Source organism: Camelus ferus, chromosome 4 (genome assembly GCF_009834535.1).
Source record: "Camelus ferus isolate YT-003-E chromosome 4, BCGSAC_Cfer_1.0, whole genome shotgun sequence".
Lineage (NCBI taxonomy): Eukaryota > Metazoa > Chordata > Mammalia > Artiodactyla > Camelidae > Camelus > Camelus ferus.
In genome coordinates this window covers 50,571,170-50,594,859 of record NC_045699.1, presented here as the reverse complement: position 1 = coordinate 50,594,859, position 23,690 = coordinate 50,571,170, and the positions used below count along the sequence as shown (strand labels likewise).

The following is a 23,690-nucleotide window of genomic DNA, read 5'->3' as shown; positions in this document are numbered from 1 at the left end:
GGGCCCCCTGGTGATGAAACACAAATTAAAGCTTGAGAAGCACTGACCTAGACACCCAGGCAGGTGAACCTCGTGCCTGAGACAGTCGGCGAGTGCCTGGTTACAGCACTCACAGGCAGGCCACGGTTCCTTGGAGACCTTAGCTTCCGTGTACATAGCACACACGTGTCAGATTGGATGGTGCCCTCAGAAGCCAAGGCTGCCTGGTTGTGTGCTTCCCAAAAGAAGCTTTTGGCTCCAGTTCTCACAACAGCGCCTCGTAAAACCTCCCCCCCCCTCCGCCCCAGCAAAGGTGGTGGTGGCTGTACCTTGCTCGGTCCCTGACCCATTCTCACCTCCTTCTTTGCCATCAGGAGGACAGTGTTTCTCAGAGCAGTTCTGATGCTGGCCTGGGCAGCGACCATGAAAGTGACACGCTTACCATCGGTAAGGACTCTGGGGTTTCTTATTCAGGTGGTGCCTGAGCTTCCCCCAGCTGGGCAGAGTGGAGGCAGAGGAGGAGAGGTGCAGAGGCTGGTGGCGCTGACTCAAGGTTTGCTGCTGGGCTGGGGCCGGGCGGCTGCGGGAGAGGGTGCAGCTTGGTGGTGGGTTGGCCTGACGCTTGCTGGGGAGCCTGGGGCTTGGTCTGCGAGCTGGCAGGGCCGTGTCCCAGAGAGCTGAGATGATTAGGGGCAGGGATCCCTTAGGGGTGTGGGTCTGACTGGAACCTGGAGACCAGGGATGAGGAGCTGAGGGCTAACCCGATGGGGGAGGGGTTAGGGTTCAGTCTCTAGGGAGGGTGAGAGCCCAGGAGAGGAACAGCCTGCTGGGTTTTCCTCAGGACATGTGTATAGGGGGCCAGTGTCACCAGTAACACATGTGGAACAGAAGCCTTTACCCTGGCATGTCTGCCCAGTCCTGTCAACTGGGTCTTCCCGGGAAGACTTCTCCTTCCATAAACTGATTAACCCTCTACTGAGGTAAATAGAAGGAACCTCCTTTAAAAGGCTAGGGAAGGGTGAAGAAGCTTTTTAAGGTTCCACTGAAGAATCCTAGAGTTTAGGCAATAGACTCCAGGCTTTCAACCTCAAAGTCATCCAGCCAGCTAGCCACCCACCCACCCACCCCCCATGCACTGAGAACCTACCTGGTGCCTGGCTTTGGTGAGACAGAGGTGAGTAAGACTCAGTCGGGAGCTCCCAGGCTAGAGATGAGCACATGGAATGACTTAAGTATCTGAGACAGGTGTAGTGTACGACTGTGGGCTTCTGAGCAGTCAAAGGGAGAAAGTGGGGAGTGGCTGGCCCTTAACATGGGGCCTCTGAGCTGGCTGAACCATACTTGTGCCTTGGTCCCTCCAGATGTCTCTGCCATCTCCAACCTCATCAGGAAGCACGTGGCTGAGGCCCGGCTGGTAGAAGACATCGGGCACGAGCTGACCTACGTGCTGCCCTACGAAGCTGCCAAGGAGGGAGCTTTTGTGGAGCTCTTCCATGAGATTGACGACCGGCTCTCAGACCTGGGCATCTCCAGTTACGGCATCTCAGAGACGACCCTGGAAGAAGTACGTCCAGTGGCTGACTGTCAGAACACGGCAGGGCCAACAGTCCCAAGGCCACAGAGACAGCCTGCATATCCACTGGGAATAGGATTACATGGAACTGGGCACTGAGCCCTTGGGTTGTTGGCATCTGGGTAGTGTTGGTCCCAGTTAACCCTTTAAGGTTATAGTGGGAGATGGTAGGAAGGAACTGTGAGTATTGCTCCCTGGTGTGACTGTGTCAGGACCATGCATAGGAAGTGGCCAACATTTATAGGGAAATCTACCTGTGCCATGTGCTAAGCTTAGGTGTGTTTTTGTTTTTTTAATCATTGTAACTTCATTTAATCCTCATAACAAGGTGAGAAAGTAGACACTCAGGGATGCTGTGCTAGGATTCAGAATCGGGTTTTGGGCTTCAAAGCCCATTCTCTGTTACCGTGTAGCAATGCCTCTCTTTAGAGAGACCTCAAGGGCTGGAGGAGATATGAAAGTTGTCTGGCCCAGTAGTCCCCAAGTCTGTGCAACAGAACCATCTGAGGGCATTAGTGACAATAAAAATTCCAAGGCTCAGTTCCAGTGTGTTTGAAGTAGAATTCCTGGAGGTGAGGCCTTCATGTCTGTGCTTTTATTGCATGCTTCTTGTAGATCAGAGTTTGGAAATCGTTAGTCTAGTTCAGATTCTCTTCTGATGTTTGAATTCCTGCCATAACATTTCTGGTGATGGGGAACCCCTCCTCTCCAGATCATTCTTCCTTGCATAACTTATCACAGTGCTAGCCTCTTCAAAGATTTGGGGCCGTAGACTTGGAAGAAGCCAGTTGGCTTGTTCCCTGTAGGTTTGGAGCAGATTTCTCCTTCTGCAGTGTCCTAATGCCATAGCTTTAATTTGAAAATGATTGTCTGGATTGATAGCTCTCAGCACTGGGGGAATGTGCTCTGGTACAAGCGGCTTCTCTCCCAAGTGACTCTGACAAAGTGTTATTAATAAACGAGGCTTCAACTTTTTGTCCTGAGAGGCTAGAGTACCATTCAGTCATGTAAGAATCATGGCAGTTGCTTGCTCACAATGTGGTGCTTAACAATATTCTCACTCCTACTTTTCAGATATTTCTCAAGGTGGCTGAAGAGAGTGGGGTGGACGCTGAGACCTCAGGTAACCCTCCCTGGTGGGCCGCTGTCTTAACTCCCAGGGCGTGCCTTTCCCTTTGAGTTGTTTTATAGCATTCTTATTTTTGGTATATAGACTCATTACAGATGGGGAGGGGTAGGTTTTTTTCTTTTTAACAAATAAAATAAAACGTGGGATCCTTCCCTTTTGCCTTCAGATGGCACCTTACCAGCAAGACGAAACAGGAGGGTCTTTGGGGACAAGCAGAGCTGTCTTCGCCCGTTCACTGAAGACGATGCTGTTGATCCAAATGATTCCGACATAGACCCAGGTCTGTTTGGGCAAGATCTGCATTCCGTTGCTTGAAAGTGAATTTCTCTCATCCATTCTTCTCTGGTGTTAGCTGTTTGATGCCCTTGAACCAGGATAGTAGATGCCCACGGGGTCCAAAGTGAAGAGAGAGAGAGAAAAGCCACTTTCCCATGTGTACGGCCAAACTTGAAAGAACCTACTCTCACTCTGTCCGCTGTGCTATGATCTGTCTGTCAAGATCCACATCAGAAGATGGCCCCTCAGTCCTCTGAATCCATTTATTATCTTCCCTGTACAGTTGCAGTTTTCTTGCATTCATTAGGTGTTTAATTGTTGAATAAATGTTCTTTGAATGGATGAATGATTTTGAAAGAGAGATGTGAATTTGCTTTTAGCTATTTTAGATGAGTGTGTCCCTCTGTGTGCGGGATGGAGAAGGAGAGGACAGAAAGCAAGCAAATGTTGGTAAGGCGTCAAGCCTGTGCAGTTACAAATCACTTGTTTAAGATGAGGATTTCTGGACTAATTTTTAGGAACAGAAACCTTTCTGGCTTTCGCAGTTCCTGTGTGTGTGAGTGCGTGGCTCTTGTGTTCTCCCTGACTTTATACGTTGTCAGTACTTAGATCACAGGAACGTGTCCACCTTTTACCAAAAATGTAATAGATGGGAGACAGATTGTGTTCTCAAGTATGTCAGCCTACGTACATGGCCTGTTTCGTAGAATATTCTTTCATAGAATTATTAGAATACTCATAAGACATTGAGGATGACTTGATTCATCTGAATGGCTTGGTGTAACACCATGATGCGTGAACACATCTCTTCAGTTGTCTCAAGGCTCCTTCATTTTCTGCGTTCGTCAGATAAGAACCCAAAGGCAGAGACGGCTGCTTTTGTGCATTTGGAGTCAGCACTTTTCCTCAGATGTGGATTTATCACGAAGGCCCTTTACTCCTTTACTTATACCTTCAAAGTCTCTAAGGTGGTTGCTGACGATGCTGGAGGGAGGAGCATGGGACATCAGAAATGCCTGCTACAGTAGATGACCTTCATTGTTGGCTTTCTGCAGAATCCAGAGAAACAGACCTGCTCAGTGGGATGGATGGCAAAGGCTCCTACCAGGTGAAGGGCTGGAAACTCACACAGCAACAGTTTGTGGCCCTTTTGTGGAAAAGGTTGCTGATTGCCAGACGGAGTCGGAAGGGATTCTTTGCTCAGGTGAGAAGTGCTGTTCAGGCCAAGGACTCTGGCTTCCTTGGTGGGCTGCAGGCTCCTTGCCCAGGAAAGGTGGGATAGCATCGTGGTTATGAGATAGACACTGGAGCCAGAGTATCTGCATTTCAGTCCCAGTTCTTCTTGTTGTACTCGTAGATCTGTTGACAAATTACTTCTCTGTGCCCCAATCTCCTTATCTGTAAAATGGGGATAATAATAGTACCTATGGCAGAACTGTTACAAAGATTAAAATGAGTAAGTGGTTACAGTGGGTCCCCTATTAGCAATTACTGTGTTAGTTTTACCATAGAGCAGAGCAGAACAAGGGAAAGTTTAGGAAAACTCACTAGGCACATTAAACTTTCATAACTTAAGCGATGATATGCCCAGATGCACTCGACTTCTGAACTTAACAGAAACTTGATTTTTCTCCAAGTTGATGTTTAACTGCAAACTGATAGAAAGATAACCAGGGGTCAGAAAAAAAAAAAAAGGTAACCAGAGAAAACTCATTACACTCTTGCCTGGCATGTCAGTGTTTGCATGCTAACTTGCTTAGGAGGGATGAAATTATCCCAGTCTATAAAATTGAGACGCATAAAGAAAGAAGTTACAGAGATTCTTCCCTGCAGACTGGATGGGTAATGCAAAGAATATGTGTTTGGAGCATACAGACTTAGATTTGAATTCTGGTTCTGCTACTTACTAGCTGTGTGACCTTGAGCAAATTACTTAGTCTCTCTGAGCCTCAGTTACCTAGTTTCTTAATTGGTGATAATGATACTACTCCTGAGGGTTGTAATAATCATTAACTGAGATAATGCTCATATAATATTTTCCCATGGAATTGATCACTCAGTAATTAATTTTCTGCACTGAAACTCGAGAACATTAGAACCAGAGGCATTATTTGAGTTAGTTCTTTAAGGATAAATTTCTCAGGGATAAATGGAAGGAGCTCGGAGTTTACTTATAGTGTGTACAAGTCATTGTTTTCGGAGAAGGTACAAGAGTCAAGTTTAAGGTGGCTCAATAAGGTTTTAGATCATTATGCTTTGAGGCCATCTGGAGGAGAAACAGGCTGCTGTTCCCATCCAGTGGCGAGAGTGCCTAGAGAGTGGTTTTATCAGAGTATGGGATCTGAATGGGTCATCTAGTCTGTCTGCAGACTACAAATGACAAAACTGAGGCCGTGGATACAGTTGTGGTAGAGACAGAGCCGAGCGGCAGGCCTTCCGGCCTCTGGTCCTGGCTGGTGCTCCCAGCTCTCCTCTGAGCTGCCCTGCACTCATGGCCCAGTGTGGCCTTTCTCAGGTTTTCAGGGAGAAGAGGCACCCAGTGTTCTGAGGTACTCTGATGTGTGACCACTGTTTACTCTTTAAAGAGCTCAAGTTCTCAGCTTGCTGCCCCTGCCAGGTGGCCACAGCCTCTGGCCTTTTGTTGCGAGCTTCCAGAAATGCCCTGGAGGGAAGAGGTTGAGATTTCGGTCTCCATTGCTTCCCAGCCTGCCAAGAATGCCTTCGTGGAGCTGGGCCCTGTAGGCATCCGAGTGCTGGCTGGTCTGGGAGGCTGGCATGGCCCACGGCCTTCCTTCTGACCCTTGCCCTTCTCCTGCGATTTCTCTCTCCCCTTACCTCCTGGTAATAGATTGTCCTGCCAGCTGTGTTTGTCTGCATTGCCCTGGTGTTCAGCTTGATTGTGCCGCCCTTTGGCAAGTACCCCAGCCTGGAACTTCAGCCCTGGATGTACAACGAACAGTACACATTTGTCAGGTATGTGTTTGCCTTTCACGCCCAAGGAGAGAGGAGAGCTCAGGCAGATCCGGTGTTGACTGTGCTGAGGGCCAGGCGGAGGGAGACTCAAGAATTACATAGGGGCATGAATTTTATCAGCTGTGGCTAAAGCCCTCACATAAACTCATATTAGACGCAGGAATCGCAGCGAACCAAACCTAAAATAATAGGCCAGTCCTCTTCTGCATTTGAACTCCTTTCCTCTTTATAGGCTGTTGTCAGGAACAGCCAGTCATACGTGCTTCATGTAAATAATCTCCCCTTGCAAAAAAGTCTCTGATCAAGCTGTAATGTATTTGGATTTTCATAGCTGTGTTTTTATTTGCTAGTTGAACACAGGGATTCCATACACTGTCAGAGCATTGCACCTCCAGGTTCTTGTTTTCTGCATGGTGCAGTTTGCATGTTCATTATTTACTTTTTAAGTTGTAGAACTGTTTGTTCTCTAGACAAAAATACCAGCTACTCTATAACAATCCAGCACTTCAAACAAAGGACAAAGAAATTACTCCACCTTGCTATGCTGGAATTTTCTTCAGTCCTGTAGTATTTGCAGACCGTTTGATGGGGGAAGTGTGCCAGTGATGTCAAAGGGGACCTCTAATAAAAAAAAAAAAGAGGAAGAAAGAAAAGCAATATAAACATGTGAATCAGTCTTCTTCTCTAACCCCACGTTTCCTTCCTATTTAGTGCAGGTTTCCTTTCTTCTTTCCTTTCCCAGCTGCTGACCTTCTGTTGTCCGGGGCTGTGGAACATGGTCTTGTTTTGTGTTTGTAACCTGAGCCCATCATGGTTTGTGTTTTCCAGTTGTCCGTGTAAACATTCAGCCAATAAAATCTGTGTGTCCTTTCCTAGAAAATCCTGGTTGTCTATGCTTGATGGATAATTGTGAAAGTACTTTTGAAATAACCAATCTTAAATGAACTCATGTACTTCACATTAAAACATATACGTAGATGTGTATAGGTATGTGGGTGTGTGTGTACATCTGTGCACACACACACATGCACCCACACCTCCATACGTGTAACTTACTTACACAAGCTCCTCTTTGAAGTGCTGTCTGTTACCTTGATGCCAAATCGACGGCCAGAGGCTGAGTTCCTTGTGGTTGGGTTCTGGATTTTATTCATTTCTGTTCTAAGAGCTTGGCACACAGGAAGCACTTAATATTAAGTGACTAATTAAAAAAAAACAAAACACTTTTCCTCCTTCTGATTCGTGGAATCGCTGAGCTGGCTGCCTCTCATGTTCCCACAGTAATGATGCACCTGAGGATGTGAACACCCAGGAACTCTTGAACGCTCTCACCAGAAAGCCTGGCTTCGGGACCCGATGTATGGAAGGAAACCCTATCCCGTGAGTGCCACTGAGCTGGGAGCCCCTCCGCGGCTGGCTTCTCGTGCTTGTCCCCTGGTTCAATGTCTGCCCTGTGTTTGTCAGCTGTATGCCACATTGTGGCTGCCATCATGGGCCCTTTGAATCACTTTTTATTTAAAAAAAAGCAACAATGATCTAATCAGACCACCTAGGCACAGACGTAACAGATGAGTAGAGTCTTCTAATGTCCTGAGAGGCAAATCACTGTAGTTGTTTGTTTGCTGCTTCAGAAATTAATATTTAATTTAAGGAGCACTTTATACTGATCCTTTCCCCCAACTCCTGTACCCACTTGTGGAGACAGGCCCCCATTATGTGTAATTTGCAGTCTTACTTGCCAGCTGTTTCACTCTAACAATCTGAGAAGATGACATTGTTTTTATAAAAAGGGATATTTTCTTCTTTTAGAGTTACATAATTTTTATCTATCACATTCTCCTTCACAATCCTTTTTAAAATAGTAAGCAATGTCTACATAAATTTAGCAAAACAGCCATATGCCTCTAAGTGTGTGTGGCGGGGAGCTATGTCCGAAGATCTCTGTGAGTGAGGACAGCGGGAGGAGGTGAGGAGCTTCTGAGAGAGCCCAGCTGCGGTGGAGGGGGTTCAAGTCTCCAGGCTCAGGTAGAATTTGCACTTGAGGTTGTTAACCGCAGACTGAGTGTGGGAAGGTGTAGGAAAGACTGGAGAAGGCCTGACTGGAATCCCAGGTTTGAAAGGGAAGACAGTGCAGATGACAGACCAGTGAGCGTGATACTGAGTGTGCAAGGTTTTAGAGCAGATTTCTAAACAGACAGCTATTATGTGCTTGCTAGCTCTTCTTGCCTGGATACTTACTGAACCTTCATGAGAACTTAATATTTAGTAAGTAGTAAATCCTGGCAGTCAATATCAGTTCCTAAAGAGCAAGATGACCCATGTGGAGAAGGACAGAGATGTCACAAGACTTTTGATGAGGTGCTGCTTGAAAGTTTTGTAGGCGAGATAGAAGAATGAGAGGAGATGGTACAGAGGTGGGTGGATTCATCACCTGCCTGCGGAACAGCACGGACTCTAGATGGATGCCAGTCTAGCAAGGAGCTGGAGGGGCCGGGTCTGCAGCGAGGGCCAGCCTACAGAGACAGAAGAGGTGAGGCCTTGGCATCTGAGGCTCCCAGCCTGGAGGCAGAGCGCCCCTGAAGGGTTCCAGGGGCCGTCTGATGCAAGGGCCCCACTCTGGAGACTTGTAGGTTTTTCAGAAAGTAGTGGAACTAAGGGAAGTTCGGGAATTTAACCTGGTCTTAGCCAGTCACCTTGTGAAGTTTTTAGAGTGTGAGCTTCAGGACAGCACCATCATAGTGGGACTTTTCATTTAGTCCGCAAGCTTACAGAGACAGCTAGAGAGCAAGCCATGAAACTGTCCGTTTGATACAAGAATAATGTAAGGACCGTGGCTCCGCTTTACACTGTAGGATTGTGAAACTGTGAGGGATGCTAGAAATGCCTTGTTGAAATATGACTTCTTGAAACAAGTCTTTTTATCCTTTTGTTTTGCTAGTGGAGAAAATAGACCCTGAGAAGGCAGGTGACTTATCAATGGGCTCAAGTAACCCAGAGCCCACGTTGGACATGGGGCCTTGCCTTTAGTTACTGGGGATGCTGCAGGCAGCCTGGCTCTTATGTACTGACAGTTCTCACCCCCAGCCACCCCCTAATTCTCTCTTTGTTTTAAAACATAAGGGGAGTCCTGCCGTTCTCTACCAGTTTTCGGCACATTGAGGATAAAATGCAGACTCCTTGTCAAGCCTATGGCATCTGTCTGGCTCCCGCCTCCACCTCCTCCTTGTCTCCCATCCCCCTTCCTTGTAACCACCCTGCCTCCCCAGCCACACTGCCCTCCTGCTGCCCCTTGGACATAGAACATATGGGACCTTGTCACCTGTGCTCTGTTGCTTCTGCTTGTAAAGTTCTTCCCCCCGTCCCTGCCTGGCTTGCTCTCTTTCATCGTTAGGTTTTGGTGGAAGTACATGACCTCTTCCAGTGGTCCTTTCTCACCAGTCACTCTCCCTTTATTTTGCTTCACTTGTGGTCATCTAAGATGATATTATTTAATTGCTTGTCATCTCACTCTTTCATGGGAACATGAACTCTGTGAAGGCAGAGGCTTTGTCTCTCCACCCCAGGCTCTCAGACATGCAGGACAGAGTTTGGCATATTGTAGATGCCTGATGAGTGTTCACTGAGTGAACACAGGGGCAAGCGAGTGAAGGCTGGGGAGTGGATGGACTTGAGTTCCGAATACGAGCATTTAGGTCCCCTTTGTGTTCCATCGCCCTTAACTGTGAAATGAGTTCGCAGCTTATAAGACTACGGTGTGTGTTGAGGGGGTGGAGGTGGAATCAGATAACCAAATGTGTTGATCCGTCCTGTGCTCTGAGGCCTCAGGAGAGGCCAGCCCCTCCTGGATGATCCTACCCTCCATGTCCTCCCTCTGCAGAGACATGCCCTGCTTGGTGGGGGAGGAGGAGTGGAACACCGCCCCAGTTCCCCAGACCATCACAGACCTCTTCCAAAACGGGAACTGGACCATGGAGAACCCCTCACCTGCCTGCCAGTGTAGCAGCGACAAAATCAAGAAGATGTTGCCCGTGTGTCCCCTTGGGGGCCGGGGGGCTGCCTCCTCCACAGGTGAGTCACTCTCAGGGTGTGACTGAGCAGCTGGGGGTGCAAGGTGAGCTGGGGAGCTTCTGCTTGGGAAGAGGAGTGGATGATATATTTTGAAGTCAGCCTAGGCTCCTTACTTGTCCAAGATACAAGCAGAACACAACACTGTGGATCAGTGGGCTGTGGAAGACATGCTGTGGCCTCTCCCACAGTGGTGGTGTCCCAGGACAGACTGTCACAGGCCCAGCGTCATCCCTGGCTCTGCCACAGATGAGCTGGTGCCCTTGGACAGGTCACTCTGAGTTCCTGGGCCTGTTTCCTCACCTCTGAGTTGGGGAGGCTGGCCCGTAAAATTTCTGTGAGTCTGATAGCTCTGACGTCCTCTGGGATGCTGAATGAAGTAAACAATTCTGAGCCAGTTTTTTTCTGAGCAGAATTTCAGGAAGAGGCTTGCTTGTAATGTTTGTCTGCTGCCTTCTCAGCATCTAGGTTGCAGGATAAGGGCCAGCAATTTTAAATGGTGTTGAAAACTTGAAAGAAGTCCTGGTTACCTTCCCTGAAAATATCAGCTTATCTCTTCATCAGTGTATTTCATTGTTCATCTCATGAACAAAAGAATTCATGAGGCATAGTCAATGATGCTGTTCCCTAAAAACCTTTTGTGACCATAAAGAATCATCCTTTGCAGTCTGTGGTTAATCATTCAGAATAATTTCCTGGAATTCACCTTGGCTTGGCATAAGTGAATGGCCAATACTGCAGACAGAGGGGACCATGCCTTGGTGGCTGGCTGATGGCAGTGTCTGGGCCCTGTGGGCGGGGTCTGGTCACACGGTGGTGCATGTTGGAGGGACATGTGTCATTGTTGTCCTTGACTTGGTTTCTGTCCCATTTCTGGTCCATAAAGACACATGTGCTTGGTTTTTCTGTGATAACAGAGAAAACAGAATACTGCGGACACCCTTCAGAACCTGACAGGAAGAAACATTTCGGATTATCTGGTGAAGACGTATGTGCAGATCATAGCCAAAAGGTCATTATTTACTAAACTTGGCCCTTGCTCTGTCGTTACTGATCAGAGGAATTAAAGGTCTAAACAAAGAGATTGAATAGTGGGGTGGAGGACATCACATTTTAGCCTGATACTGTCTTTTGGAAGCCGTAGGTTGTATAAAATGATAACAGCGTTGCTCTTATTAGTTTGTTGTGAGGATTAAATGAAACATTATGTGTAAAGTACCCCTCATGGATGGAATGAATGATAACGTGTGGCAGACAGAGAGAGCCCTGGGCTGACTCAGTAGCCTTCCGTGGCTGTGGAGCCATGGAGGAGCCACATAGCTTCCTAGGGCATCATCACATGGTGTTGAGTACCTTAGTGCCCCCTTACCTACGATTTAGCTTTCTGCATTTTCAGTTACCCAGAGCCAACCATGGTCCAAAAAACACTAAATGGAAAATTCTAGAAACAGACAATTCCTAGGTTTTCAACTGCATGTTGTTCTGAGCAGGGTGATGAAATCTCTCACCATCCCACCAAGGATGGGGATCGTCCCTTTGTCCAGTGTATCCAGGCCATAAATGCCACCAGCCCTAGCCGTCTCAGTTATCAGATCAGCTGTTGCAGTGTTCCAATACTTGTGTTCAAATAACCCTTATTTTGCATAATAACAGCCCTACTGTCCTTCAAAGAAGTTGATGAGATATAGGAAAAAATACTGTATGTAGGGTCTTGGAATGCATCCCCCACGATTAAGGGGGAACTGCTATACTTAGCTGGTGCTCAGGAAAATATTTGTCCTGGTCTCCTTCCTATCAGCTTGGTTAGTTGATCCCCTAAGTTAAGAGTTCTCAGTGACTTTTAATAATAAAGGTATGCTTGAATGACAGTTACTGTGAGTTTCTAAGAAAGAGGCAGAACCTCTCCATATGTCATCTGTAATTGAACTATTACTTTCAATTATAAAGTTTCTAGTTTTGGTCACATGTTTGTTGGTTTTTGAATTGTTTTTAATACAAAACATGATTCTCATATAAATAAGGTTTTAAGATGGGGAGAAGAAAAGACATGCCCATTAGGGCTTCTTTCCATTGGCAAAACCCTACAACGCCAGCCGGATCGTAGAGTTACTTCTGTCCCTTGGTTGTCTCCTCAAGTAGATATCTACTCCTTTTGTATTGTCAGGAATAGGACCAGTGTTTCTTTGGACTGATCTCTGGTTTCTTTGTCTTTGGCCTTCTGCAGCTTAAAGAACAAGATCTGGGTGAATGAGTTTAGGTAAGTTGACCTCTCTGCATTCTTTTAGTCTTCCCTGACTTCTGAAGTTCAGGAGGATGATTTTGATACAGGTTTCCTAGATCCTGAGAAGTTGTTGGTTTAGGGCTTGTTTTGCCCTTAGCATATCTGCTCAGTGCCCAGCTGATAATTCAGTCCTTTGAAATATTTGGCATAGTGATCTGCTGGAGGAGGTTCAGAAGTTCCTTGCAGGTCTCTAGGGATTTAACAGGAAACACAGTGTTCTGAGGGGAGTACCTATGCTAGCTAAACTTAGTCAGTCAGATTCCTAAGAGGTCCTAGGGACTTGAGGACTGTTTTTCAGGCTTTTGGAATAACCAAGAAGGTCTTGAATGAAATAAGAGGCATCAAAACCTTCTGTTTTCACTGTATTTCAACTCATTTATTCATCTTAGTTTTTTTTTTAACAGTATTTCTATTAGAAAATAAAAGTAGAATTCCATCAGGATAGCAGGAATCATTTTCTCCTCTCCTGCAGTCAGGCTCTCTCCTCCCCCATGCCCACCCCTGCCCATATCTGAGTTTTGAAGGAACAGATGGAACCGGGGAAGAAAAGAAGGAGGAGGAAGGATCTTTGAGGCCAGTCATTTCTCATAAGAAATGAGATACCTCACGTGGCTGCCTCAAAACCTGGCTCTGGCACTGCCCCCCACCTTTCTTCTTTACCTGTTCCCCAGGAGCCAGGACCTATTAAGGAACTCAGAGCAGAGCAGATGCAGGACCCTATCATGGTCCCCTGCTAAGAAAGAGCCACAACCTGTCTGTAGCCTGCCCTGGCCTCTCTGGTCAGTGTCCCTCACTGCTTATCCTGACTCTCCATCTGCTTGCCTCGAGACCCAAGTTCAAGGCCCGAGACACCAGGGTGGGAGTCGCATCTGAGAGATGAAGCAGCATTCTTTTCTCAATATGTCAGATGGCTCGCTCTGTATATAATCAGACCCAGGCCTCTCCCATTTGGGCAGGAGCCATAAGAGTTAAGAGATCACCAGAATCCATTAGAGGAGGCCAAGGTGAAACTCAGAGTCTAACTTTGGTCCTGCTTTAAGTAGATAGTGCGTCTAAATGAAGCATTACATACTTACGTGGTGTCTGCGGCTGAGTGATGTTGTGCCCCACACTGTCTGTGTTTTAATGTCAGCCTGTTCTTTTAGGTACGGTGGGTTCTCCCTAGGTGCCAGCAATTCTCAGCCACTTCCTCCAAGTCAAGAAGTTAATGATGCCATCAAGCAAATGAAGAAACACTTGCAGGTGGCCAAGGTATAGTATCCATCCCAAAACGTGTCCGAAATGAGTTGCTAGTACATAAGAGTAGTTGGCAGGTAAATCTGATCACCTGGCAGCTTATTGTTGAAGACTTCTGAATACAAAACTATCACTGGCATTTAGCTCAGCCAAGACTGAGCTACTCAGTGTGTGTTTAATATTGGAAAGTGCAGATCAAAACCAAATTGAAGATTTATATGTGGAGAAATACAAAACACTGACTAAGGAAATTAGAGATAACTTAAAGAAATGGAAAGATATGCCATGTTCTTGGATTGGAAGAATTAATATTGTTAAAATGGCCATACTAGCCAAAGCAATCTACAGATTTATTGTGATCCCTGTCAAATTACCCAGGTCATTTTTCACAGAACTAGACCAAATAATCCTAAAATTTATATGGAATCACAAAAGACCCAGAATTGCCAAAGCAAAACTGCAGAAAAAGAATGAAGCTGGAGGAATAACCCTCCCAGACTTCAGACAATACTACAGAGCTACAGTAATTAAAACAGCATGGTATTGGTACAAAAACAGACATATGGGTCAATGGAACAGAATAGAGAGCCCAGAAATAAACCCACAAACTTTTGGTCAATTAATCTTTGACAATGGAGGCAAGAACATACAATGGAGTAAAGACAGTCTCTTCAGAAAATGGTGTTGGGAAAACTGGATAGCTGCATGTAAATCAGTGAAGTTAGAACACTCCCTCACACCAGACACAAAAAGACTTAAACATAAGACAAGGCACTATAAACCTCTTAGAAGAAAACATAGGCAAAACATTATCTGACATAAATCTCAACAATGTTCTCCTAGGGCAGTCTACCCAGGCAATAGAAATAAAAGCAAAAATAAACAAATGGGACCAAATTACTCTTAAAAGCTTTTGCACAGCAAAGGAAACCATAAGCAAAACAAAAAGACAACCTACGGAATGGGAGAAAATATTTACAAACGATGAGACTGTCAAGGGCTTTAATTTCCAGAATATATAAACAGCTCATACAACTTAATAAGACAAAAACAAACAACCCAATCCAAAAATGGGCAGAAGACCTAAACAAGCAGTTCTCCAAAGGAGACATACAAATGGCCAGTAGGCACATCAGTATCACTAATTATCAGAGAAATGCAAATAAAAACTGCAATGAGATATCACCTCACATCAGTCAGAATGGCCATCATTCAAAAATCCTCAGATGATAAATGCTGGAGAGGGTGTGGAGAAAAGGGAACCGTCTTACATTGTTGGTGAGAGTGTAGTTTGGTGCAGCCATTACAGAAAACGGTATGGAGATTCCTCAAAAGACTGCAAATAGACTTACCATATGATCCAGCAATCCCACTCCTGGGCATATATCCAGAGGGAACCTTAATTCAAAAAGATACATGTACCCCAGTGTTCAGAGCAGCACTATTTACAATAGCCAAGACATGGAAACAACCTAAATGTCCACCGACAGATGGCTGGATAAAGAAGTTGTGTTATATTTATACAATGAAATACTACTCAGCCATAAAAAATAATAAAATAATGCCATCTGCAGCAACATGGGTGGACCTGGAGATTGTCATTCTAAGTGAAGTAAGCCAGAAAGAGAAAGAAAAATACCATAGATATCACTCATATGTGGAATCTTAAAAAAAAAAAAAAGACTAACTTATTTACAAAACAGAAACAGATGTAGAAAACAAACTTACGGTTATCAGTGGGGGATGGGTGTGGGAAGGGATAAATTGAAAGTTCGAGATTTGCAGATAGTAACTAATGTATATAAAATAGATGAACAAGTTCATACTGTATAGCATGAGGAACTATATTCAATATCTTGTAGTAACTTATGGTGAAAAAGAATATGAAAGCGAATATATGTATGTTCATGTATGACTGAAACATTATGCTATACACCAGAAATTGACACAACATTGTAAACTGACTATACTTCAATAAAAAAATGTAGAGAGAAGAAAAATTCAATAGAGAAAAAAAACGAAATTTAAACATGTAACATCTCTCAGAATAAACTGGGTTTATAAGTGTAGCCAGTGGGTAAATAAACTGGACATGGAACCTACTTTTCTAAAACAATCATTGGTTAAACAGGAAGTGAATCATTTTCTTAAGCTGGTAGTTAATAAGCACTCACTTCATTTATCTGTATCCCAAAGTTCCCATTTCTAAGTCTGAATTGAGGGAGTCAGATGATACGGATTCCAGGGTCACAGACAGTAGTGATCGTCCTAGAGCCTCTGTCTCTGCCCTTGAGTCTCAGACCCCATGAGTTTGACACCTCTGCCCATTGAGTGTAGTTTTGGGCCTTAGGATTAAGTCAGGGGAACACAGTGAAGAATCCTCACTTCCAGTAATAGACACCTGCATCCTAGGACTTTGAGTTACAGGATTAATCCTTGTTCCTTTAAGACTTGTGGCTCGTGGCAGCATCAGTGCTTCAGATGTCTGGTCACTCGTTTCCTAGGAGCCATTTATTCAGTGGCTCCCAGTGTCATTTCAGTGAAGGAGGCGGTGGTGGTGTTGCCCTTCACAAGGCTGTCCTGTGGTCCAGACTGCAGACTTCCTGTTGCCCTCCCCTTGTGATCCATCTGACTGAAGCAGGTTTCTTTTGTTCACAGGACAGTTCTGCAGATCGATTCCTCAGCAGCTTGGGAAGGTTCATGACAGGACTGGACACGAAAAATAACGTCAAGGTAAAGCCCTTTGTTCCAATATCTTCTTGGTGCACCATCATCCTGATGTTCCCCGGAATACTTCCAGCTCATGAGAAGGTTGATTCATGACAGAAAAGACAAGTCTGGTAATTTTACTGGGGAGGCTACACGGTATAATGATGAAGAGAATTTGCTTTGCTGCCAGTCACACCAGGTGAACCATTATGAACCTGAACAAGTTACTTAAGCTTTCTAAGCCTCGGTTTCCTAATCTATCAACTAGAGACAGTAAGCATGGTCACCTCAAAGCTGTGGTGAGGCTTAAGTGGGTTAAAGATGGTCAGCATGGTGCCTGGCCACATGGTCAGTGCCAGGCACACCCCGGCTGCTGTCCGATGTCCTCTCTTGCCATGTTCTCTGACGTGCTTTGTCGTGGGGTGTGACTGGGATTTCTGTAGTTGACGTGCATGTTGTGTGTGTGCACCTCTCTCTGGGAGCAGGGTTTGGGAATAGTACCATGTACCGGGTATGTCTTATTTCAGGTGTGGTTCAATAACAAGGGCTGGCACGCCATCAGCTCGTTCCTGAATGTCATCAACAACGCCATTCTCCGGGCGAACCTGCAGAAGGGAGAGAATCCCAGCCAGTACGGGATCACGGCTTTTAATCACCCCCTGAATCTCACCAAGCAGCAGCTCTCGGAAGTGGCTCTGTAAGTGTGGCTGTGTCTGAGCAGATGTGGTGGGGAGAGGAGGGTATTTGGAGGGCCCTGGAGCAGAGGAAGGAAGGATGAAGCTGACTGTAGAGTAACAGCTGGGGACACAGTTTCATCATGGTGTGTCTGCGGTGGTCCAAGCTCTGGACAGGGATTGATCATTTTATGAATTGGCTGGGCAGGGATTAAACTGCAGAAGATAAATGACACATACATAAAAGTCATTATTTAGTGAATTCATATGAAGTTACATTGTTAATAAAATCCTAAAATATTTTAACTCCCCCTTAACACAGTGTTGAATAAAAAATCAATTGCATTTGTTTTAAAACAACTGTTTTTAAACTAGGTGAAACACATTTATATCAGCTTGTGTGTTTAATTTCTGCAGATAGAGAGAGAGAGTTAAAGCCAGAATGATCTAGTTTAGAGGGTATAGTCTTTGAATCATAGAGGATCTGGGTTTGAATCTGGTTTCCAAACTTTCTAGATGTGTGATGTTAAATGAGGCAATTCATGTAAATTGCCAAGTCTGACATGTAGTTGATATTCAACACGTTAGGTTCTTTCTTGTCTGTGGAGTGTGGCACCGTTATTATTTCTGCTTCACTTGTATAGAATATCAATATTTGTCACTAGGATCTTTAAACCAAGCCTACATAAAATTTATATAGAGAAATAGTTTATATTATACCGCATTTAATGGGCTCATAAGACTATTCTCATATAAGAACCTAATAGAATTTTTGTATGTGTTAGATTGATGTACCACATGCTTTTGTTGTGAAACTTGTTTATGGCCAGAAATTTGTGCCTGAACAGTTTCACACTAATATTTCTCCTTAATTTTGTTTTCAAGCTACACTAGTCCTTTATGTGTGAAAATTTACAACTTGCTGCTCATAGAAGGTCAAGAATGGTAGAACAAAGTAAATGCCATTGGGCTGCTCTTTGATGTCCTTTAATGGTTCCATTATGGCCATGGACTCTTTTTGACCTCAGTGGAGTCAGTTTTGCATTTGAATTATTAGGTTTTTTTTTTCTTTACTTAAAAAATAATCATCTTTAACCCTGAATAAAATATACGTGGTGAAAAGATTTTTCCCTTGGGCTGTGCTTCAGATATCTGTGTGTGTGTATCCCCTCCTGACTGAGTCCTCAGCTGCACCATCTGTCTTTTTTCAGGATGACCACATCAGTGGATGTCCTCGTGTCCATCTGTGTCATCTTCGCGATGTCCTTCGTCCCAGCCAGCTTTGTCGTGTTCCTGATTCAGGAGCGAGTCAGCAAAGCGAAGCACCTGCAGTTCATCAGTGGAGTGAAGCCCGTCATCTACTGGCTCTCCAATTTTGTCTGGGACATGGTAAGAACTCCAGTCTGCTTCTGCTTTATAAATCTCCATCAGGGCTCTGGATGGGGTGGAGGAGAGAGCCCCTGGGCATCCCCAGGAAATGTTCTAGCTGGTCTAAAGATGAGCAAAAGAGGAAAAGGCAGAGGCCATTGTACAATGTCATGTCACCAAACATGGCATTAAGCACAGATCTCATCTCACACCAGAGAAAGTCTGTCCACACTGACTTCAGTTAATGCGCACGACCACCACCACCTTCTTCCCTAAGAGACAACTTTTCAAAGAAACAGAGGTGGAAGACTCTTTATCAAAACTCGGAGCCAATGCCTCTAACATGTCTGATAGATTTTAACCTCCAGAGTCAGGGTGTTCTTTGCCTTCCTAGGAACTCAGTCTGTCATTTGAAAACTTTATCCATTTTACCAGAAGCGTATCCATCCGTTGCAAACAGGTTTTCCTGCCACCTTATAGTGAGTATATTGCTTCTGTTTAGATCCATATGGAGGACTTCAAAGAATTCTAAAGTTTTAATTTTTGTAAAATGGAGTTGAAATGTATCTCCCTTTAATTGTAGGCCAACAACGAAAATTTACTTCTCTCCTTGTACAGTCCCTCAGAGGGTTTTTTTTTTTTTTTTGAAGACAATTTTCATGTAACTGAAGTCTTCCCCAGATAAGATGATATGAGAGCACACTTTGCAGTCCCTAAAGCACTACACAGATGTGAATGATGGTGATGGTGATGGCGGTGTGGATGACAGCAAGCCTCTCAGACTTGTCACTGTCCCATCTGATTGCCTCTCTGACGGCCGTGCCCTGTATTGTTAATGTCCCTTCGGAAAAACAAAGCCTAGAATTAACCTTGTGTTCAGGCTGTGGTCTGAGTGGTTACAAGTCTAGAGGGAGTTGATCTTTATCCCATACTTCTATTACTCAGCCTCAAGGGTAATGCATTTTCGAAGTAACACTGTCTTAGCAAACTCAACCTCTATTTCACAGGAATGGATAAATGGGGTCTCTTTCACTCAACACTAATGCAATTGACTTTTTTGAACCCACACTTTCTGTTTACCCCTGTTAAACTGAATTTTATATCATGTCCACTTGTTTTTTTCTTGACCCAGTAATTGCTTTATTGAGTAAACTCATACATACTGAGTGCTCACTGAGTGTGAATTTCTGACTCTGCCAGTCGTCAGAAATTCAGGGATGAAGGATCGAATCCCTAACTCAGGAACATCACTTACCTTCCTGTGTATTATCTACCCCTCCCCACTTTAGGGCCTCTGAAGTTCACTGTAAGTGTGTCTTCATCTAAGTTGTTGAAAAACACAATTAGGTAGGATGGGGCTGAGCTGCAGAATCCTGCGGTCTGAAGCTGCAAATTCTCCTAACAGCTGACAAGCCCACTCCCATCTCCCTGCCTGTGCTTTCTTCCGCCAGCTGTGAATTCTTGTAATTGTCCTGCGGTCAAGTATTTATTTCTGCATTTTAATGCTTGAGACACTGTCAGGACAGACTTTAAAATTAGTCTCAGTGTGATGAAACAGTTCTGACATTCGTGTTCTAAATGCTTACCTCATAAACAGATTACTAGTGAGATTGATCTTGGGCAGACTCTAATATAGCATTAATGATGAAGCAGACGCAATCATCTTGGGGAAGAGTAATGGCAGCTTACTTGCTGCCTATGAAATTGAAATCACTCTGACCAGGAATCCATCCTTCAGTAAGTTTACTGAGTGTGACACCTTGGCTTCTCTGCTGGAAAGACAGAAAGGACATGCAGTTTATAAAATCATTGGAGGGTAAAATCCTTGTCAAAATGCATTGTCCGGTATTTTGATGAATAGTTTCTGTGGCTTCATTAGTTCAAAGTTATTCTTCAATATGTTTATCTGCTGCTTCTTGTCCAATGATGCTGAGGATTTGAGATGTGTTGTGTCTTTGACTTAGGGGTAAACTTGATTTCCTTGTTTCACTTTTAGTGCAACTATGTCGTCCCTGCCACGCTGGTCATTATCATCTTCATCTGCTTCCAGCAGAAGTCCTACGTGTCCTCCACCAACCTGCCTGTGCTCGCTCTCCTACTTTTGCTGTATGGGTAAGGCACCTCTGCGTGGGGCACATGGTGTATCTGGTGTCAGAGCGAAGGCAGGGGACACCCAGTGGACATTTGTCTTTGTGCCCCACCAGGTGGTCCATCACACCTCTTATGTACCCAGCCTCCTTCGTGTTCAAGATCCCTAGCACCGCCTACGTGGTCCTCACCAGCGTGAACCTCTTCATCGGCATCAATGGCAGTGTGGCCACTTTTGTGCTGGAGCTCTTCACCAACAACGTGAGTTCTGCGGAAACAGTGCCTCCTGCTGGGATGGGCATCTCTGGGAGCCAGAGGACAGTGTTCAGTCATGATCTTATTTCTCCCTGCCTGTGGTGTTGATGCCACGGACCACTCTGTCCTTTTGCAGAGTCTGGGTTTGCATAGCACCTCTCACTCCTCCTCTTCCTGACGTGTCTCTGATCAAGCCTTTCAGTTTCCTTTGACAAGTTCTGTATTTCTTTCTGTTTAAGCATTGCTTTTTCCCAGCTTTCTGTCCTCTGCCATCTTGTTTTCCACTTTAGATACTGTCTCTGGGTGATGCCATTCGTTCTGCGAGCTTTTACCCCCACCTCTGTCAGTGTCTTACATTGTTCTCTCTCAGCTCTGTGCCTCGAGCCCCGACTGTTCCCCTGAATTCTAGTCTCACGTTCTCACTTGCCTAGTGGGTGGCTCCGTTTAGATAACTGAAAGATGCCCCAGACTGGCCATGTCCCAGTCATCTTCCCCTCAGAACCCAGTATTTCTCTTGCCATTCCTGTCACACTGGATGGCATGACTGTCCACCCAGTCACTTGGCTGGCAATATTAGAGTCATTTTAAATGTTTTACTTTTGCTAGTTTCTCATTCAGTTGGTTACTTTGCCAGTTCCCCCAATCACAGATCTCTTTAACAGGGTTCCCTGTCCATTCCTGTTGTCATTGCCTTTGTCCAGACACCTTAACTGAGCACACGAGGCCTTTCAGAGAGGTGTACACCCTTCCTGGGCAGTTCCACCACACCCTTACCCCAGGCACTTCAGCTGAGTTGTCTGTTAATCTCTCTGTACTCCTGGAGGCCTGGCTTAAAATGCCCTTCCTCTGTCATGGAGTCTGGTAGTATTGCCCTCCAGGATTGAGCTGGGATGGAAAGCTTTCCTTACCTGCCTTGTGGGAGATGTTCCCTAAGCACGTAGCGGCTTACTCAGTTGTTGGGTATTTGGCCATTGCTGGACTGATGTATTGAAGAAGAATTTTCAAAAGTCCAACAAAATCCTAAAACTGAAATATTGACCCAGACAGGAGCAATTTGCTTTATAAAATGCTAAACAAATATTTTATGATGGATTTGCTTCTGATTAAATATGATCATGTATTTCTAAACTTTGCTCATATTTCTCCAAACTCATAGCTTTAGTCCACATTTTCTAAAGAGCGGAACCTTATTACGTTATATATCGTCAGCTATGACTACTGCTATTTATTGGTATCTGAATGCAAAGATTCAGTTGGACCTCAGGGAATCAGATTTTTTTTCTTCATTCCCATATTTTAGACTTTGGTAAATTTCTAGCCTGAATCATGAAAGACCTACAGTCTCTCTCTGTCTTATTTTTTCAGAAGCTGAATAACATCAATGATATCCTGAAGTCTGTGTTCTTGATCTTCCCACATTTTTGCCTGGGACGGGGGCTCATTGACATGGTGAAAAACCAGGCAATGGCTGATGCCTTGGAAAGGTTTGGTGAGTGACAGCAGTGGCTGGAGGATGTTTTAATGGAGATGGCAGCTTGCATGGGCCTTGGCACTTTGGGTGGCTGGGCACAGGACTTCCCTCCACTGCTAGGGCTCATGACAACATAGCTGGTTGTGGCACGACCACAACCAAAGGTCAGAGGGTAATTTTGGAGGTAAGGAAAATAGTGGTGTGGGCTTGGACCCAGTGCCTGATACCACCGGTGGGGTTTGTCAGTGTCACTGGAAAAGTCAAACCACAGCTTTGAGAATTAGATACAGGCCAGAGAATCAGAAGGAAAGGTGCAGACTTTGGCTATATTAGGAAAATCATGGGCCTGCAGATGTGGTCATAGATTACCTTTTACACAGTCTATAAAAAGGCAATTTACTGCAGCTCTTTCTACCTTTAGAATCTTTAAAAATTATGTCTCCTGTGGCCATGTTACTATCCTTTTTGACTGGTCATATAGTCAGATAGGCCATGTTATTGAATGGGCACAGAAGAGGGACTTTTTTTTTTAACTTGGAGGTACAAATCAGGTATATAAGGAATTTAGGGAATATTTATGTAAAACGAGGTGAATTGAGTCACTGGGTTACATTATATGCCTTTCAGGGCACCTTTTTAAAGTGCTTTCTAATCTTTCTTAGTGAAACTTGTAATTTGTTAAAATACTGACCCTAAAAATTACCCTGGATTGTTTGCTTTTTTATGAAGGATTTTTGATACTTTGGCTTTGCAATTGTGATTGGTGCTGGGTCGCGACATGTTTCCCCAAAATCTTACCCTAAATCAGATTTGTAGAGTGGTGGGTCCCTTATTTTTTTTCCTTCCTTGTCATGGGCAATAACCATTGGTGTCTCGAGGGAACGTAGGTGAATTTGAGCCCTAGTCTGAGGAAGGGCTGTGGTCTTTGGTGCCTCATTTTGACTGGATCTCTGCGTTGTGTCCACCAGGGGAGAATCGCTTTGTCTCGCCACTGTCTTGGGACTTGGTGGGACGAAACCTCTTCGCCATGGCCGTGGAAGGGGTGGTCTTCTTCCTCATCACTGTGCTGATCCAGTACAGGTTCTTCATCAGGCCCAGGTGAGCGTTCTCTCAGAACTCATGCAGCGCCTGGCTGAGGGTCTTGCAAGAGGAGCACAGAGGAGCACGGGAAAACGTTTGCTGGTGATAGTTGGATTGACTTGAACTCAAAGCAGATAATCAAACTGATTTTCCTAATGTGGGCATCCCCCAACCCCCAACACTGCTGACAATTCTGGAGTATAGATTTTACAGGACTGCTTCAGAAATTGGGTCTTTGCCTTGAAAAATAACTTGAAAGGTTGATTTTTTTTTTCCTCTTAATTCTTTCCCCCTAAGACCTGTAAAGGCAAAGCTTCCTCCTCTGAATGATGAGGATGAAGATGTGAGGCGGGAAAGACAGAGGATTCTTGATGGTGGTGGACAGAATGACATCTTGGAAATCAAGGAGTTGACTAAGGTGAGGCAATGAGGACAGGCAGTAACAACTTGTCTTCAGTTTTTTTCAGCCTTATACGTTTGAAACTAGCATTTTGCTGACTTGCTTAATAAAAAGCTTGCGTCCTACAATGTGT

The 23,690-nt window shown here is 44.9% G+C and overlaps 1 protein-coding gene across 1 annotated transcript in view; it reads left to right on the top strand.

Moving 5' to 3' along the window:
- ABCA1 (ATP binding cassette subfamily A member 1) overlaps positions 1–23,690 on the top strand; it is a 126,928-nt gene that overhangs the window by 92,050 nt on the left and 11,188 nt on the right. The window contains 20 exon segments of the mRNA XM_014559347.2: positions 354–426; positions 1,341–1,543; positions 2,627–2,675; positions 2,848–2,961; positions 4,013–4,161; positions 5,806–5,930; positions 7,212–7,310; positions 9,808–9,964; positions 9,966–9,998; positions 10,913–11,007; positions 12,220–12,252; positions 13,422–13,527; positions 16,171–16,245; positions 16,749–16,918; positions 18,107–18,284; positions 20,260–20,375; positions 20,468–20,612; positions 21,972–22,095; positions 23,046–23,175; positions 23,455–23,575. Coding sequence (XP_014414833.1) covers positions 354–426; positions 1,341–1,543; positions 2,627–2,675; positions 2,848–2,961; positions 4,013–4,161; positions 5,806–5,930; positions 7,212–7,310; positions 9,808–9,964; positions 9,966–9,998; positions 10,913–11,007; positions 12,220–12,252; positions 13,422–13,527; positions 16,171–16,245; positions 16,749–16,918; positions 18,107–18,284; positions 20,260–20,375; positions 20,468–20,612; positions 21,972–22,095; positions 23,046–23,175; positions 23,455–23,575 — 2,295 coding nt within the window.